Source organism: Scyliorhinus canicula, chromosome 23 (genome assembly GCF_902713615.1).
Source record: "Scyliorhinus canicula chromosome 23, sScyCan1.1, whole genome shotgun sequence".
Classification (NCBI taxonomy): Eukaryota; Metazoa; Chordata; class Chondrichthyes; order Carcharhiniformes; family Scyliorhinidae; genus Scyliorhinus; species Scyliorhinus canicula.
Genome location: NC_052168.1, coordinates 10,879,114 through 10,897,605, shown reverse-complemented (window position 1 = coordinate 10,897,605; position 18,492 = coordinate 10,879,114). Strand labels below are relative to the sequence as shown.

At 52.1% G+C, this 18,492-nt stretch overlaps 1 protein-coding gene across 1 annotated transcript; it reads left to right on the top strand.

Annotated features, from left to right (window-relative positions):
• The first annotated feature begins 10,912 nt into the window (after positions 1-10,912).
• Positions 10,913-17,114, top strand: LOC119956597 (cyclin-dependent kinase inhibitor 1B-like). The gene is made up of 3 exons (XM_038783930.1): positions 10,913-11,566; positions 13,317-13,445; positions 16,302-17,114. The coding sequence occupies exons 1-2, from the start codon at positions 11,164-11,166 to the stop codon at positions 13,397-13,399; spliced, it is 486 nt and encodes a 161-aa protein (XP_038639858.1). The 5' UTR covers positions 10,913-11,163; the 3' UTR covers positions 13,400-13,445; positions 16,302-17,114.
• The last annotated feature ends 1,378 nt before the right edge of the window (positions 17,115-18,492 follow it).

Below are 18,492 nucleotides of genomic sequence, written 5' to 3'. Positions count from 1 at the left end.
GACCAAAGATCCCCTTTGTGTGGAGCATTTGTGATTGTTTACACCAGGACTCTTTCCTACCAGATCATCGGATAACTCTGCATAAATCAGAGGACCCAGTTCCAAATCCCCACGTGCTAACAATATCCATAAAATCCCTACAGTACAGAAGGAGGCCATTCATCCCATCGGGTCTGCACTGACCCTCCAAAACAGCATCCTGCCTAGGCCCACTCCCTCGCCCCTCAACCCCACACATTGATCATGGCCAATCCACCTAACCTGCCCATCCCTGGGCGCTAAGGGCCACTTTTATCATGGCCAATTCTACCACAGTGGTTAGCACTGTTGCTTCACAGCGCCACGGGTTCGATTCCCGGCTTGGGTCACTGTCCGTGCGGAGTCTGCACGTTCTCCCCGTGTCTGCGTGGGTTTCCTCCGGGTGCTCCGGTTTCCTCCCACAAGACCCGAAAGACGTGCTTGTTGGGTGAATTGGACATTCTGAATTCTCCCTCCGTGTTCCCGAACAGGTGCCGGAATGTGGCGACTAGGGGCTTTTTACAGTAGCTTCATTGCAGTGTTGATGGAAGCCTACTTGTGACAATAAAGATTATTATTAGTATTGTTATTATTAACCTGCGCATCTTTGGACTGTTGAGGAAACCGGAGCACCGGAGGAAACCCACACAGGCACGGGGAGAACGTGCAGACTCCGCACAGACAGTGACCCGAGGTCGGAATCAAACCCAGTCCCCTGACGCTGTGAGGCAGCAGTGCCACTCTTAATAAAATGCGGCATAATAGACATAATTGCTGGTTGAGCTGAATTTAAATGTAGCCTAATTGTGGTATGATTGTTGTCCGATTGCTGAACCAGACTACGCGCGTGCCATTGGTGCCCTGTTTGATTTTGAGGTGAGCTCCCAACCATACATCCTCCTCATCGCCAAGACCACCCACTTCCAGCCCCATAACATTGCCCTTCCACACTCTTCTACTGCTGAAAACACCCACAGGCATCCTTACCTCAGCAACTTGACTATTCCAGTGCTTTCCTGACCTGCTTCACACAAATTTCAACTCACCCAAACCTCTTTTCTACTCTGTTTTTTAATAAATTTAGAAGTACCCCATTCATTTTTTCTAATTAAGGGACAATTTAGCGTGGCCAATCCACCCACCCTGCACATCTTTGGGTTGTGGGGGTGAAATCCACGCAAACACGGGAAGAAACATGGGGCAGCAGGGTGGCATGGTGGTTAGCATAAATGCTTCACAGCTCCAGGGTCCCAGGTTCGATTCCCGGCTGGGTCACTGTCTGTGTGGACTGCACGTCCTCCCCCTGTGTGCGTGGGTTTCCTCCGGGTGCTCCGGTTTCCTCCCACAGTCCAAAGATGTGCGGGTTAGGTGGATTGGCCATGCTAAATTGCCCTTAGTGTCCTAATAAAAGTAAGGTTAAGGGGGGGGGGGTTGTTGGGTTACGGGTACAGGGTGGATACGTGGGTTTGAGTAGGGTGATCATGGCTCGGCACAACATTGAGGGCCGAAGGGCCTGTTCTGTGCTGTACTGTTCTATGTTCTATGAATGTGCAAACTCCACACGGACAGTGACCCAGAGCCAGGTTCGAACGCCGTGAGGCAGCAGTGCTAACTCACTGTTCCACTGTGCCTGCCCCTCTTTCATACTCTAATGGACATTAAAATTCACCTCTCATCCCCTGGCCGACATTGACTCCCACTTTGGTCACGGTTTCATTTTAAAATTCTCAGCCTTTTGTTCAAATCTTTCTCTGTGGCCTCAGGTCCCCTTATCCCTGTAATATTCTAACAACAATAACTTGATATTTATATAGTGCCTTTAACAGAGTAACGCATCCATCCCTCTCCCTGGTCACTGTCTGAGGCAGGACCAGGCTGCTTGCAACCTCGGCTTCCAACCACACACCTGTGCCATCACTCAGACCCCCTATTTCCACTATGGCATCACCCAACTGATGGATCCATCAATTCACCAGACACGTGTTTCCAATATGAATTTAGGCTTTAATCTACTTACTACAGAGCCAGCCTGTTACCCGTTGATGAACTCTCAGTGAACTGCAGGCTGACTCTGGACAAGGGTATTTATACAGCAGCACTAGAGGGAGGAGTCATGGGCGGAGCCAAGGGTGGAGCCCTGTACAAGCTCCTGAGCATTCCCAGAGCTACTCCCCCTAGTGGTTGGATAATGCTACTGTGCTTACAAAGATATAGTGTGAATTATCATGTTACATTCACAACACCAACTCTGCCCCTGCCTCTGCCCACCTGTTGCTGAAACCCTCTTCTTTTCGGGGGATTTCAGCTTCGCTTGGGTTGGGTCAGCATTTGTTGCCCATCCATAATTGCGCTTCAGAAAGTGGTGGTCAGCTGCCTTCTTGAACCACTGCAGTCCGTGTGGCGTACGTACACCCACTGTGCTGTTAGGGAGGGAATTCCAGGACTTTGACCCAGCGACAGTGAAGGAGACTCGATGGGCCGAATGGCCTCCTTCTGCACTGTAAATTCTATGTCTATAAATGGCCGATATACTCGGGTCAGGATGATGAGCGACTTACAGAATTTACAGAGCAGAAAGAGGCCATTTGGCCCATCAAGTCTGCACCGACCCTTGGAAAGAGCACCCTACTTAAGCCCACACCTCCATCCTATCCCCGTAACCCAGTAACCCCACCTAACCTTTTTGGACATTAAGGGGCAATTGATCATGGTCAACCCATTTAACTTGCACTACTTTGGATTGTGGGAGGAAACCGGAGCACCCGGAGGAAACCCACGCAGACACGGGGAGAACGTGCAAACTCCACGCAGACAATGACCCAGCAGGGAATCGAACCTGGGACCCTGGAGCTGTGGAGCAACAGTGCTAACCACTGTGCTACCGTGCCATCCTTGATGGGGAACTTGCAGTTGGTGACGTTCCCCATGTATTTGCTGCCCTTGTACTTAGAGATGGTCCATGACTTTGTTACCTCTGGTGGCAGCCTCCTGTCTCACAGGACGTTAGTTCCCCTCATCGTCCTCTCTGTGTTGCTTCTAGACTTGGCTATTCCAATGCATTCCTGGCAGGTTGTCCCATCTTCCAAGCTGGTAAACCTGAGCTCGCCCAAACCTCTGCTGCCTGTATCGCTCGCTTACCGTTCACCCGTTGCTCTTACGCTCACTGAAATACATGAAATAAAATGAAAATCGCTTATTGTCACGAGTAGGCTTCAATCAAGTTACTGTGAAAAGCCCCTAGTCGCCACATTCCGGCGCCTGTCCGGGGAGGCTGGTACGGGAATCGAACCGTGCTGCTGGCCTGCCTTGGTCTGCTTTCAAAGCCAGCGATTTAGCCCAGTGAGCTAAACCAGCCCATTGGCTTCTGGTTGAACAACGCCTCGATTTTAAAACTCTCATCTTTATTTTCAAATCTCCCCATGGCCTAGCCCTTCGCTATCTCTGTAATCCTCTCCGCAACCCACTGAAATACTGCGCTGCTCCTATTCTGGTTTCCTGTGAATCCCTGATTTTAATCACCCTGTTGGTGACAGCCGCACCTTCAGATGCCTGCTCTAAACTTGAGAATTCCCTCCCTAGATCTCTCACCTCTTCTCTTTAAATGTACTTTTAAAAAATAAATTTAGAGTACCCAATTCATTTTTTTCCAATTAAGGGGCGATGTAGCGTGGCCAATCCACCTACCCTGCACATCTTTGGGCTGTGGGGGTGAGACCCACGCAGGCACGGGGAGAATGAGCAAACTCCACACAGACAGTGACCCGGGGCCGGGATCGAACCCGGGTCTTCAGCACCGTGAAGCAGCAGTGCTAACCACTGCGCCGCCGTGCCACCCCCTGTGGCATTTGGAAAATAACCAAAACTGTGTGTGCGGGGGTCTGTGTGTGTGTTATATGTGTGCACGTGCCTGTGTGTGTGTGCGCGTATCTGTATGTGTGTGCGAGTGTGTGTGTGTGTGCATGTCTAAGTACATGTGTCTGTGTGTGCGAGTGTGTGTGTGTGTGCATGTCTAAGTACATGTGTCTGTGTGTGCGAGTGGCTGTGTCAGCTGTGTGTATGTGTTTGTGTCCACGTGTGCATTTGCCTGCATTTGTCTGTGCGTCAATGTGTGTCTGTGTGTGTGTGTGTGTGTGGGGGGGGGGGGGGGGGGGGGGATATTTGGTGGCATTTGGAAAATGAACAAACCTGTGTGTGTGTGGGGCTGTGTCTGTTTGTGTGCCTGTGTGTATGTGTGTGTGCCTGTGTGTGTGTGCATCTCCCTCTGTGTCTCTCTTTGTGTGTGTGCATATGCGTCTGTGTCTGTGTGTGTGTCTATGTGTGTGTGTGGGGGGGGGAATATTTGGTGGCATTTGGAAAATGAACAAACCTGTGTGTGTGGGGCTGTGTCTGTTTGTGTGTATGTGTGTGTGCCTGTGTGTGTGTCTCTCTGTGTGTGTGCGTATGCGTTTGTGTATGTGTATGTGTCTATGTGTGTGTGTCATATCTAATTTAACAATATGCCGAGTGTATTTATAATCATATAATAGTATAAATGGAATGGGTAGAGGATCAGGTCCGTGCTGTCAACTTTGTTTTATTGGAAACTGCTGAAGTTTTCTTTCTCAACAAACAAACCAGTGGAATCGTTATTCTGAGCTGACACCAGCCCAGGAGAGGAAGCAGAATTGTGTCAATGCTTGATTAGATAACCACTGTTTCGGTTAACCTTATCTAATCCAGACTCGTGCTGAAATGTGAAAGCTAATTTGTCTGGAAGTCAAATGGAAGTTACTTCAGTGAATCATCCCATGGTTCAATAGCCTGGCGAGGAGTTAAGAGTAGTCAGTCCAGAGCTGCCTTTGCACACAACTCTGAGCCTGGACTTCCCATGTCTGCGTGGGTCTCACACCCCCCACCACCCAAAGATGTGCAGGGGAGGTGGATTGGCCACGCCAAATTGCCCCTTAATTGGAATTTTTGTTTTAAAAACTCTGAGCATGGACAACGCACAGCGGGCAGGTATGAACACCTGAGCTCCAGGCTGAAAGACTGAGAGGGCGTGGATGGGACTCACAGGGATTATAAATTTGATCAGGAGAATCAGCACAGAATGAGAGAAGGAAAGCGGATGGTGAGCTTGCTGTAACAACACAGTCGGTTAAGGAAAGAAATTATAGGGCCAGCAAGGTGGTGCAATGGTTAGCACGGTAGCACAGTGGTTAGCACACTTGCTTCACAGCTCCAGGGTCCCAGGTTCGATTCCCGGCTTGGGTCACTGTCTGTGCGGAGTCTGCACGTTCTCCCCGTGTGTGCGTGCGTTTCCTCCAGGTGCTCCTGTTTGCTTCCACAGTCCAAAGTAGTGGAAGTTAAGTGGATTGACCATGATCAATTGCCCCTTAATGTCCAAAAATGTGCAGGTTAGGTGGATTGGCCATGCTAAAAAAATTGCCCTGTGTCCAAAATTGCCCTTAGTGTTGGGAGGGGCTACTGGGTTATGGGGATAGGGTGGAGGTGTGGGCTTGGGTAGGGTGCTCTTTGCAAGAGCCGGTGCAGACACAATGGGCTGAATGGCCTCTTTCTGCACTGTAAATTCTATGGCTAATTCTATGGCTTAGCCCTGTTGCCTCACGGCGCTGAGGTTCCAGGTTCGATCCCGGCTCTGGGTCACAGTCCGTGTTTGCACATTCTCCCCGTGTTTGCGTGGGTTTCGCCCCCACAACCCAGGGGCAGCATGGTAGCATTGTGGATAGCACAATCGCTTCACAGCTCCAGGGTCCCAGGTTCGATTCCGGCTTGGGTCACTGTCTGTGCAGAGTCTGCACATCCTCCCCGTGTGTGCGTGGGTTTCCTCCGGGTGCTCCGGTTTCCTCCCACAGTCACAAAGATGTGCGGGTTAGGTGGATTGGCCATGATAAATTGCCCTTAGTGTCCAAAATTGCCCTTAGTGTTGGGTGGGGTTACTGGGTTATGGGGATAGGGTGGAGTTGTTGACCTTGGGTAGGGTGCTCTTTCCAAGAGCCGGTGCAGACTCAATGGGCTGAATGGCCTCCTTCTGCACTGTAAAAAATTCTATAACCCAAAGATGTGCAGGCTAGGTATATTGGTCTTGCTAAATTGCCCCTGAATTGGACAAAATGAATTCGGTACTCAAAATTTATATTAAAAAAACTCCATCGTCCTGCCCGTCCTCCATAACCCTTCATTACCAATTAAAAATTTGTCCAACTCCTCCTGAAATTTACTCACTTTTCCACTATCCAGCGCACTCTGGGTAGTGAATTCCACAGATTCACGACCCTTTGGGAGAAGGGTCAGCGGGATATTCCGGTCCCTCCGACAAGATATTTTGGTCCCGCTAATGGGGGTTCCCCGGAGGGTGCGAACAATGTGCGGAACCTGAATATCCCACTGCCAGTCAATTGTGGGCCTCCTCCGTCATCTCAAAACACAGCATGTTGGGGGGGGGGGGGGGGGGGGGGGGGGGTGAGAATATGCCGCACAATGTCACTCTCCGTCTGTGTGTGTCTCTCACACTCTCCCTGTGTGTGTGTGTACCCTCTCTGTTGCTGGGTGTGGGTCTCTGTGGCTCTCTCTTTCAATCTCTGTTTCCCCCTCTGTCACTCTGCCAGAGGCTTGTGTGTGGTCACGCAAGGAGTTCAGAAGGTCAGCAGGCAGGTACAGCAAGCAGTTAGGAAGGCAATGCAAGGGCAGCACGGGTGGTGCAGTGGATTAGCACTGCTTGCCTCACGGCGCCGAGGGTCCCAGGTTCGATCCCGGCTCTGGGTCACTGTCCGTGTGGAGTTTGCACATTCTCCCTGTGTCTGCGTGCGTTTCGCCCCCACAACCCAAAGGTGTGCGGGGTAGGTAGATTGGCCACGCTAAATTGCCCCTTAATTGGAAAAAAATGAATTGGGCACTCTAAAAATTAAAAAAATAAGGAAGGCAATGCAAGGAAGGGGATATATATATATATGGAGAAATACAGCACAGAACAGGCCCTTCGGCCCACGATGTTGTGCCGAACTTTTGTCCTATGTTAAACATAGAATTTTGGACACTAAGGGCAATTTATCATGGCCAATCCACCCAACCTGCACATCTTTGGACTGTGGGAGGAAACCGGAGCACCCGGAGGAAACCCACGCAGACACGGGGAGGATGTGCAGCCTCTGCACAGACAGTGACCCAAGTCGAAATCGAATTTGGGACCCTATAAGAAATAAAGAATCCTTGCTGTAATTGTGCAGGGCTATGGTGAGACCACACCTAGAGTACGGTGTGTAGTTTTGGACTGTGTGTATGAGGAAAGGGGGACGGTTTAGCTCAGTTGGCTGATCCGTGAATGCAGAGTGAGGCCCACAGCGTGGGTTTAATTCCCGCATCGCCTTAGATTATTCACGCAGGCCCCACCTTCTCAAACTTGCCCCTTGCCTGAGGTGTGGTGATCCTCAGGTTAAAAGTCTTTGGGATTGGGGATTATACTATGATGAGAGGCTGTGCGAATTGGGCCCATATTGCCTGGTGTTTGGGAGAATGGGAGGTGATTTTATTGCAACATACGACTTTGTGAAGGAGTTCAGCAGGGTGGACATTGGGACTTTGTTTCTGCTCCTTGGGGAGGAGCCTCCACAGGCTGATTATTTGGGACTGAGATGAGGAGAAATTTCTTCACTCAAAGGGTTGTGAATCTTTGCAATTCCCAGCCCCAGAGGGTTATGGGTGCTCCCTCGTTGATTATATTCAATCTGGGAAAGACAGATTTTTGATTTCTCAGGGAATTTAGGGATATGAGGAGTGAACAGGGAAATGGAGTTGAAGACGAAGATCGTATTGAATGGCGGGGCAGGTTTATGGGAGTCCTCCTCCTGCTCCTGTTTCTTGTGTGTGTTCTTCCAGTCTCTGTGTTTCTCTTTATGTCTCTCTCTATCTGTGTTTCTATGTGTCACCCTCTGTGCCTTAGTCTGTTATCACTGTCTCACTCCCTCTGTTTCTGTCCCCCTCTCTTCATCTATATCTGTCTGTATCTCTCTGTCGATCCTGTGTTTCTCTTTGTGTCTCTCTTTGCCTGTGTGTCTGTAGGAGTCTCTGTCTGTGTATGTGTGCGTCCCTCCTTCGATATGTGCGTCACTGTGTGCGTCTCCCTCTTTCTGCGCCCGTTATCTGTGTCAGTCTGTGTGTGTCTCCCCTTCTCTGTGTCAATGTGTCTGTCTCCCCATCTCTTTGATACTCTGTGACTCTGTTCTCTGTATCAGTGGTCTCCCGCTCTCTGCGTCACTATGTCTGTCACCCCCTCTCTGTGTGTGTCTGTCTCTCCCTCTGTTTCTCTCTGTGTGTTTGTCTCTCTCTGTCTCTCCCTTCTCTGTTTGTGCGTCTCCCTCTGCGTCTTGCCTTTTGTATGTCTCTGTGTCCCTCCCTCTGTGTGTTTGTCTCCCTCTCTCCCTCTGTGTGTCTCTCTCTGTGTCTCTCTCTGTGCCTCTCTGCGTCTCTCCCTCTGTTTCTCTCTGTGTGTTTGTCTCTCTCTCTCTGTCTCACCCTTCTGTGTGTGCGTCTCCCTCTGCGTCATGCCTATTGTGTGTCTCTGTGTCAGCTCCGGCCCTAGGGTTGCTGGCGCCCCGGGCAAGCTGAACTTCGGCGCCCTTTGGGGGGGGGGGGGGAGAGAGGGGGGGGCGGGGCGGGGGGACCCGAGGGGGGGGGGACGGGGAGGCGGACCCGAGGGGGGGGCGGACCCGGGGGGGGGGGGGGGGGCGGACCGAGGGGGGGGGGGCGGACCGAGGGGGGGGGGGGCGGGGGGGAAGCGGACCGAGCGGGGTGGGCGGACCGAGGGGGAGGCGGGGGGGAGCGGACCGAGCGGGGGGGGCGGACCGAGGGGGGGGGGCCGCCCTGGGGGAGGGCGGCCACCACACATGCGCTGGTTGGCACCTGCCCAACTGCGCATGAGCGGGACCCGAGTCTCTGGCGCCCCCTAGCACATGGCGCCCCGGGCGACTGCCCGAGTTGCCGGTGCCTTGAGCCGGCCCTGCTCTGTGTCCCTCCCTCTGTGTCTGTGTCTCTCACTCTGCATCTTGCCCTCTTTCTGGGTGGGATTCTCCCAGCCCCGCGCCGGAGAATCCCCGCAAACGGGCCACGCCGCCCGGACGCCAGCACGAAATTCTCCGCAGTGCGGAGAATCGGCGCCGGCGTGTTTGGCGCGCCGCCGGCCGCGGCCCACTGTACGCAGCCGGCCCGCCAATTCTCCGTCCCGGATGGGCCGAGCGGAGTCCAGCCGGCGCCGCCCTAACCTGCTCTGGGCCGACGGGACTTTGGCGTGTAAGGGTCAGGCGGGGGTCCCACCGTTTGGCAGGACGGCCTCTCTGGCTGGGGGCCTCCTTTCCTATGCGCCGGCCCCTGTAGCCCTGCGCCATGTTGCGTCGGGGCCGGCCCGTTGTAGGAGGCCACTGCGCATGCGCACGTTAGCACCGGCGCCACTGCGCATGTCCACATTGGCTGGAACCGCTCCAGCGCCGTGCTGGCCCCCTGTAGGGGCCAGAATTAGATATTGGAGCGGCCCATTCACACCATGGTAAAACACAACGGCGTTTACAACGGCGTGGACACTCTGCCGCGGGATTGGAGAATCCCGCTCCATGTCTCTGTATCTCTCCCTCTGTGTGTCTCTTTCCACCTGTGTGTCCCTGTGTCTCTCCCTCTGTGTCTCTCTGTCTGTGAGTGTGTGTCTCCCTCTGTGTCTCTCAATCTCTCCCTCTGTGTCTGTCTGTGTGATTCTCTGTGTGTCTCCCTCTGTCTCTGTGTGTGTCTCTCTCTCTTTCTGTCTCCCTCTGTGTGTGTCTCTATCACTCCCTTTGTGTTTTTCTCTTCCTTTATGTCTCTCTCTGTGCGTCTCTCTGTGTCTCCCTCTGTGTCTCTGTCTCTCCCTCTGTCTGTCTCTCCCTCTGTGTGTCTCTGTCTCTCTCCCTCTCTTCCTGTGTCACTCCGTCTCTGTCTCTCCCTTTCCCTCCGTCTCTCTTTGTCTCTCTATCTTTCTCCCTGTCTGTGTTTCTCTCCCTCTGTGACTCTCTCTGTCTCCCTCTTTCTCTCTCTCTGTCTCTCTTCCTCTTTCTATCTCCCTCTTTCTCAATCTGTGTGTCTCCCTCTTTCTCTCTCCCCCTCTCTCAATCTGTGTGTCTCCCTCTTTCTCTCTCCCCCTCTCTCAATCTGTGTGTCTCCCTCTTTCTCTCTCCCCCTCTCTCAATCTGTGTGTCTCCCTCTTTCTGTCTCTGTGTGTGTCTCTCTCTCTGTCTCTCCCTCTTTCTCTCTCCCTCTGTGTCTCTCTCTCCCTCTCTCCCTCTGTGTCTCTCTCTGTCTCTCCCTCTTTCTCTCTCCCTCTGTGTCTCTCTCTGTCTCTCCCTCTGTGTCTCTCTCTATCTCTCCCTCTTTCTCTCTCCCTCTCTCTCAATCTGTGTGTCTCCCTCTTTCTCTCTCCCTCTCTCTCAATCTGTGTGTCTCCCTCTTTCTCTCTCCCCCTCTCTCAATCTGTGTGTCTCCCTCTTCCTCTCTCCCTCTGTCTCTCTCTCTGTCTCTCCCTCTTTCTTTCTCTCTCCCTCTGTGTCTCTCTCTCCCTCTCTCCCTCTGTGTCTCTCTCTGTCTCTCCCTCTTTCTCTCTCCCTCTGTGTCTCTCTCTGTCTCTCCCTCTGTGTCTCTCTCTATCTCTCCCTCTTTCTCTCTCCCTCTCTCTCAATCTGTGTGTCTCCCTCTTTCTCTCTCCCTCTGTGTCTCTCTCTCTTTCTCTCTCCCTGTGTGTCTCTCTGGCTCTCCCGCCCTGCAGCATTCACACACAAACACAGCCCTCACTCGTCAGTGCTAACGTCAGTCTGTTCTGTGTGACTGGAACCCCGCTGTGTTTTTCACTGACTGCTGAATAAATAAGACAGCGCTCAATTTGCACAAGTGCACAGGGTAGGGGGGGGGGGAGAGTGAGAGAGTGACTCCTTTAACTCCGGGCTGTGTCAGATGCGGGACAGATTCCTGCAATGGGAGAGTGAAGGAATTTCCAATCCTCTGGAGTCTGTGTGGGATTAGTTTCCACTCTTGTTTTGGCTAATATTGGGGGAAGATTTTTTCTTTTTTGGGGGGGAAAGGGGTGGAATTTGTTTATCTTTGGTGCTGTGGTCTTTGCTGGTCCCTGTTGCAATGTCTCACTTGCCCAGTTTGCCTGGGGAAGGGTGTGCATGCAGAATGCAGCCCAGGTACCTGAGCAAGGCGGTGTGCAGGAGCCTGTTTGGGACAGTGGATCACGAGGAGCTCAGGAGGGATCTCAAAGACCAGCTCAAGGAGATGAAGAGCTCCCACTGCCTGAGGTGGAACTTCGACTTCCAGAACCACAGCCCCCTGGCTGGCAACTACATCTGGGAAGCCTTCGACACTCGGGACGTCCCTAGTTTCTACAGGGACCCCTCTGCCCCCCTCCCAGCCACCGACACCAGGTGCAGCCAGGAGGCACCCAGGGAGAGCAAGCCAGAGGGGAAAAGCAAAAAGAGCAGGAAAAAGGGAGCCCAAGGAAGCAGGAAGCGAGAAATCCCAACCCCCATAACAGGTAGATTGTGAAATCCTCTTTATTATTTGTTGTTTAAATGCAGAAGTTTATTCAACAGGACTGGAGTTTGATTACAATTTTAAAAAAGTTTCCAAAACACTCTCAAATTAGTTTGGGTCTCTAAAAGTGTTTGTTGTCCTGGTTAGTTTGAGGGGGGGGGGGTGCTCTCAGCAAAGTTTTGTTTTGCTTTTCAAACTTTCATTTTTAACTTTTTTTTATTTGGTCCAATGGATGTGGAGGTTGTGGGGAAACTTTTTCTCATTTTTGTTGTGTTTTTGCTCTCTTTCCCCCCCCCCCCCCCCCCCCGGGGCTGTAAAGTGTTCGAAAGTTCTGTTTTTGCGCCAAGATTTGTAAGAGGCAGGAGTTTTGTTTTGGTGTCTGGGCTGTGGGTGGGGCTCCTGCCGCTGGGCTGGGCTGACGCTGCCTTTCAAATCTCAACTTCCAAACAAACACCTCCTCGTTCTGCTCCTTAAAGATTTACCCCCCAAACTCCCCTTAAAACTGACAACTGCTGCTATTGGGGGGGGGGGGGGGGCATGTGGGTGGGTTGGTTGGTTGGTGTGTGTCTGTATGGCCAAGTGGGGTTGTTTTGTGTGGGGTGTGAGTGTTTGAGGGCGGGGTTTGTGTGGGTATGTATGTGGGGGGGTGAGTGCATGGGAGTCTGTGGGAGGGGGGGGGGATGTTTGTGTAGGGGACAGTGTGTTTGGGGTCTGTATGTGTGTTTGGGGTCTGTATGTGTGGGGGGCTGTTTGTTCGTGTAGGGGGGGATAATTGTGTGTGGGGGGGGCTGTTTGTGTGTGTGTGTTGGGGGGGTTGTTTGTGTGTGGGGGCTGTTTGTGTGTGTGTGGGGGGGCTGTGTGTGTGGGGGGGGAGCTGTTTGTGTGTGTGGGGGGGAGCTGTTTGTGTGTGTGTGGGGGGAGCTGTTTGTGTGTGTGGGGGGGCTGTTTGTGTGTGTGTGGGGGGGTGTATGTAAGTATGTGTGTGGGGGGGCGTTTGTGGGTGTGTGTTTGGGACTGCTTGTATGGGGTGTTTGTGTGTGGGGGAGGGTGGGGTGTGTGTGTGGGGGGTGTAGGGTGCGTGTGTGGGGTGCACATGTGTGTGGGTGGGGTGTGTGTGTGGGTGGGGTGTGTGTGTGGGTGGGGTGTGTGTGTGTGTAGGGGGTGTGTGTGTGTGGGGGGTGTGTGTGGTGGGGGTGTGTGTGTGTGTGGGGGGTGTGTGTGTGTGTGGGGGGGTGTGTGTGTGTGGGGGGGTGTGTGTGTGTGTGGGGGGGTGTGTGTGTGTGTGTGGGGGGGTGTGTGTGTGTGGGGGGGTGTGTGTGTGTGGGGGGGTGTGTGTATGTGTGGGGGGTGTGTGTGTGGGGGTGTGTGTGTGTGTGGGGGGTGTGTGTGTGTGGGGGGGGTGTGTATGTGTGGGGGGTGTGTGTGTGGGGGGTGTGTGTGTGTGTGGGGGGGTGTGTGTGTGTGGGGGGGTGTGTGTGTGTGGGGGTGTGTGTGTGTGGGGGGTGTGTGTGTGTAGGGGTGGGGTGTGCGTGTATGTGGGGTGTGCGTGTATGTGGGGGGTGGGGAGGGTGTGTGTAGGGGTGTGCGTGTATGTGGGGTGTGTGCGTGTATGTGGGGTGTGTGCGTGTAGGGGAGGGTGTGTGTGTAGGGGGAGGGTGTGTGTGTGTGGGGTTGGGGTGTGTGTGTGTCTGGCGGTGTACATGGGGGCTCACAGACATGTCTTTAATCTCTCTCCCTGTTCTCTGCTGCAGATTTCTTCCCAAAGCGCAAGAGGACAGTCGATTCTAAGCCTTTGATTCCCAGGATGAGGACCCCGAGGAAAAGGATTCGGTGAAAAAAACCAAGGGATGAGCTGGGAAGTGAGGAGAGGGAGAGAAGAGGTTGGTCTGAAATTTAAAAACAAAAATCTGGAAATGCAAAACGGGTTTGGATTGGGGTATGTGAGCTGAACCCTGTCGATTAATGATCAGGTTGCACAGGCCACCGTTAGCAGTGAAATATTTCAGACGAAAGTTCTGCAGTAAATTACTCAATCTTACGTCCCTTTTTCTTACAACATACAATTCCTCAGGGGGTAAACTGTTTTAATTTGACTTTATTCACTAAAATAAGCACTTTTTGCAAAGTTCAGTTATCTCCATGAATAATAATTTTACAGCACAGATCGTTTCCTGGATAAGAGTAACTCACTAAATTCTTCCTGTCTCGCCAGAAATGTCTCTTTCTGTTAAGTGTGTTTTTTGGCCTGTGTTGTAAATTATTTCTTCTCCCTCTGCAGTTAGGTTAATTTCCGGCTGTTTAATAGAACCCCTACAGTGCAGAAGGAGGCCATTCGGCCCATCGAGTCTGTACCAACACTTTGAAAGAGCAGCCTAACTCGGCCCACGCCCCCACCCTATCCCCGTAACCCCACCTAACCTGCACATCTTTGGCCTGTGGGAGGAAACCGGAGCACCCGGAGGGAACCCACGCACACACGGGGAGAACGTGCAGACTCCGCACAGACAGTGACCCGAGGCTCGATTTGAACCCGGGTCCCTGGCGCTGTGAGGCAGCAGTGCTAACCACTGTGCTATCGTGCACTAATTTATGTATTGGGGGGAGGGGGGGTTGGGTTGTGGGGGTGAGACCCACACAGACACAGGGAGAATGTGCAAACGCCACACAGGCCGGGACCAAACTCGGAATCTTGAGGCAGCAGTGCTAACCTTAAAGGGCAATTAGGGATGGATAACAAGTGTTGGTTTTGTCACGTCCCATTATGGAGTAAAGATTTGTCAAATACAATGGGTGGAATTTTATAGCTCCTTCAGGGTGGGGGTCCAATATTTCCTATTGGCTCTCGTCTGCCTGTTTTAAAGTGATTGGTAACTCAATCTTGCCTCGGCAAATTTGTTCAAAAGCGCCCCAAGAGCTGTTCTTGAGTCGAGAGGTTTCCGTGAGGACTCCCGGGTGTCTGGGAGCGAACCTTTCGATTGCTGCGATCGATCCGCCAATAGTTCCTGGCGCGAGGGAGGGTGGGCCACCATCAGTCGGAATCAGCTGACGTTCCTGCTCCAATCCAGTGGGGCCCCCCATCAGCCAATCCCGACCCCCTCCATCTCCCCCTGTAAACCACTCGCGCCGAGGGGAAACGAGAATAGAATTTTTCCACAGACGCCTGTATACTTTTAAAGTGGGGTGTGATTCGCACCCCGCCCCACCTCCCCCACACACTACTCCGTATCCCGTACTCGTTCCCTGATTTAACCCGGCGGGACATCCCAACTCTTTGGAGAGATGATCAAAGTGGCAATGTTCTACCCCCTGTGGTTAAATAGCGTGTCAGCCATCAACCCTCAAAGCATACGCACCGCACCCCTGCTGGAGTGAGGCAAAGGTGGGGGGGGGGGTGGGGTCTGCACAAAAGCAAGGGGGGGGAGGGGGTACATTTACAAAAACAGCTGTAAAATAAAAGAGCATCTTTTAATGGCACTGCTGTCTCCCCTTCGTCTAGAAATTGGCGATAAACCGAGCTTCTTAAATTCAAAGCAGATATTGGTGAGGAAGAATTGATTTTGCAGGGGTGTGTATAACATATATATATAATATGTATGTCCCTCACTGTTTTCTGCCCAGATCATTGTTTGTTACCCTCCTGCTCATTGGTGAGGCAGTCACTAATTGTGATCAGTCACTAATTGTGACCAGTCACTAATGCAATTGTGATCAGCAACTCTCTGTTCTGGAGGGGATAATATTGACAGGCAACACGGTGGCACAGTGGTTGCCTACGTTGCTGAGGACCTGGGTTTGATCCCGGCCCCAGCTCACTGTCTGTGTGGAGTTTGCGTTCTCCCCGTGTTTGCGTGGGTTTCACCCCCACAACCCAAAGATATGCAGGTGCGATGGATTAGCCACGCTAAATTGTCCCTTAATTGGAAAAAAATAATTGGGTCCTCTAAATTTTAAACAAAACATTGACGTTCTGTAGTAAGGCCTCCCATACACCTCCAGAACTGACCATGGTCGAGCGACCAGATCTCCTCCCAGGGTATAGAAGATTTGGGCCGAGGGCCTCCAAACTGCAACTTGAAGATAGCGACATGAATTTTTGTTTTTTATTCCGTTGCCGCCTCTGGTGCTAACCAGGAGATGGCGCGCGTGGCAGCTTGTGCGAATATTTGCTCTAGGCCCAACATTGTAATTACGCCGTGTCCCTCTGAAGGTGGGCCATGCTGGGAGAGGGCTGTGTAACCTCTGGTTGCAGAGCACTGGCGGCTGCGAGATCCATTCCGGGTGATACTTCAGTAATAAACTATCTCAAGGCGCTTCATGGGAATGTCATCCAGCCCCAGCGACACCAGTGAAGGAAACAATAGGGCAGGTGACTGAAAACGGTGGTCAAAGAGCCGGGTTTTAATCAGCGTCTTAAAGGAGGCGGGGGAAAGGTTTAGGGAGGGAATCCCAGGGCCGAGAAGGCTGCCGGTGTCGTTACTGAGGGGGAGCGGTGGAGGGTGGAATTGGAGATGAGCTGGTGATCAGAAGTAGTGGAGCAAAGTGGTGTCAGAGGGTTGTCAGGCCTGGAGGAGGTCACGGGTGAATTGAGGTTCGAATATGAGGATGAACATTCACATAAGAAGTCTCTCCCAGAACGTCAGAACGTTGGCTCACACGATTTTCCCGTAGCTCACTAGACCCGAGGACATTCGATGCTCAGGTTCGTAAATAACGTTGCTCCATTTTCTCTATTTCAGGTGCTTTGCACATTCAGCATTGCAGCAAACTCGAGGCCTTGAGTCACTTTTTCTACCCAGATCAAAGTTAATCAGATCCTGAACGTTCTGAAGCACGAATGGAGTCTCCCAAGAGCAACGGGAAGCTTCGAACCCGCGCACGGGGCCTCGGGAGTCGATATGGCTCCTGGATTCTGGAACGCTGAAGCACTGTCATTCCGTCTGTACCTTCCACGTATGCAGGACCTTCCAGAACATACTCTGGGCATTCTAGAGGAGTGGGCACAAGAGAGACCCCCCTCACCCCACTCTCAGTGAACACTCTCTGGGCCATTGATGACTGAATCTGCTGTCTTTGCGACTGACTCATTCGGGAATTTAAGGAAATGGGTTGGTTCTTGAGTCAGGGCGACACTATCGTGAATATTTATGCCCCGAGGTGGCTGATGTCTTGGGGCCAGGGTTGTGGGGAGGGGGGGGCAGGTACCAGAGCACGGTATACACCCCACAGAGCTATCATCGAGGCAGCACCACTCTGTATCTAACCTGGTGCTGGACCTGACCTGGGAGTCCTGAGCTGAGGTTGTACAGCAGTTTGTGATCTTCACGCTATGTATCAGCAGGCCGGCCAACCTGAGTGTGCAATTGCAACACTGTGGATGGGCACATCCTCTCAAACACTCTAACCACTCTCCAGGCTGTAACTGAGCTTTAGAGAGGATCTATGGCACAGTGGATAAATACTCACTGGGAGTACATGAGAGGTGAAGCCTTTTATCGGGCTGGAGTTATACTGCAGCTATGATGAGCTTCAAGTGCTGGGGGGGGGGGGGGGGGGGGGGGGGGACGATGAGGAGTTGTCTAGCATTCCTTGCTCAACAACCCCTTAGTCCACTCCGATATAGAACAGTACAGGCCCTTCAGCCCACAATGTTGTGCCGACCATTTATCCTAATCTAAGATCAACCTAACCTACACCCCTTCAATTTACTGCTGTCCATGTGCCTGTCTAAGAGTCGCTTAAATGTCCCTAATGACTCTGACTGCACCACCTCTGCTGGCAGTGCATTCCACACACCCACCACTCTCTGTGTAAAGAACCGACCTCTGACATCTCCCCTATACCTTCCTCCAATCACCTTAAAATTATGTCCCCTTGTGACAGCCATTTCCGCCCTAGGGAAAAGTCTCTGGCTATCCACTCTATCCATGCCTCTCATCACCTTGTACACCTCTATCAAGTCACCTCTCTGCCTTCTTCGCTCCAGTGAGAAAAGCCCTAGCTCCCTCAACCTTTCATCATAAGACATGCCCTCCAGTCCAGGCAGCATCCTGGTAAATCTCCTCTGTACCCTCTCCAAAGCCTCCACATCCTTCCTATAATGAGGCGACCAGAACTGGACACAATATTCCAAGTGTGGTCTAACTAGAGTTTGATAAAGCTGCGGCAAAACCTCACGGCTCTTAAACTCAATCCCCCTGTTAATGAAATCCAACACACCATACGCCGCCTTAACAACCCTATCAACCTGGGTGGCAACTTTGAGAGATCTATGTACGTGGACCCCAAGATCCCTCTGTACCTCCACACTTCCAAGTATCCTGCCTTTAACCCTGTATTCAGCATTCAAATTCGACCTTCCAAACTGTCTGACAACATTGGTTAAACAAATTGGTCCTCCACACTCGAGTAAAAGCTACATCTCATCAGCCTTTGAGCCTTTGGTAACTGGGTGCCCGATATGGGCACTGGCGGCCGCCATCTTGGTGTGAAGATTCACCAACAGAATAAAGTTTTGAGGTCCAACGTTGGGACAGTCCTAAGATTTTAGTGGGTCCCAGAATCAGGCGGAGTACCTCGCGGACTGAAACCAATGTTTAAAAAAAAAGCCCATTAAGGTTCCACGCCTCGGTTCGAATCCCGGCCCTGGGTCACTGTCCGTGTGGAGTTTGCACATTCTCCCCGTGTCTGCGTGGGTTTCAGCCCCACATCCCAAAGATGTGCAGGTTAGGTTGATTGGCCACGTTAAATTGCCCCTTAATTGGAAAAAATAATTGGGTACTCTAAATTTAAAATAAAAAAAAAAAAATTAAGGTTCCACGCGGGGCATGGCTTGTAAATAACCAGGGAAAACGATCTTGTAAACTGTGTGTGTCCAAAAATAATAAACCCTATGGCATATGAACATATGAAGTAGCCGCAACAGGAGGC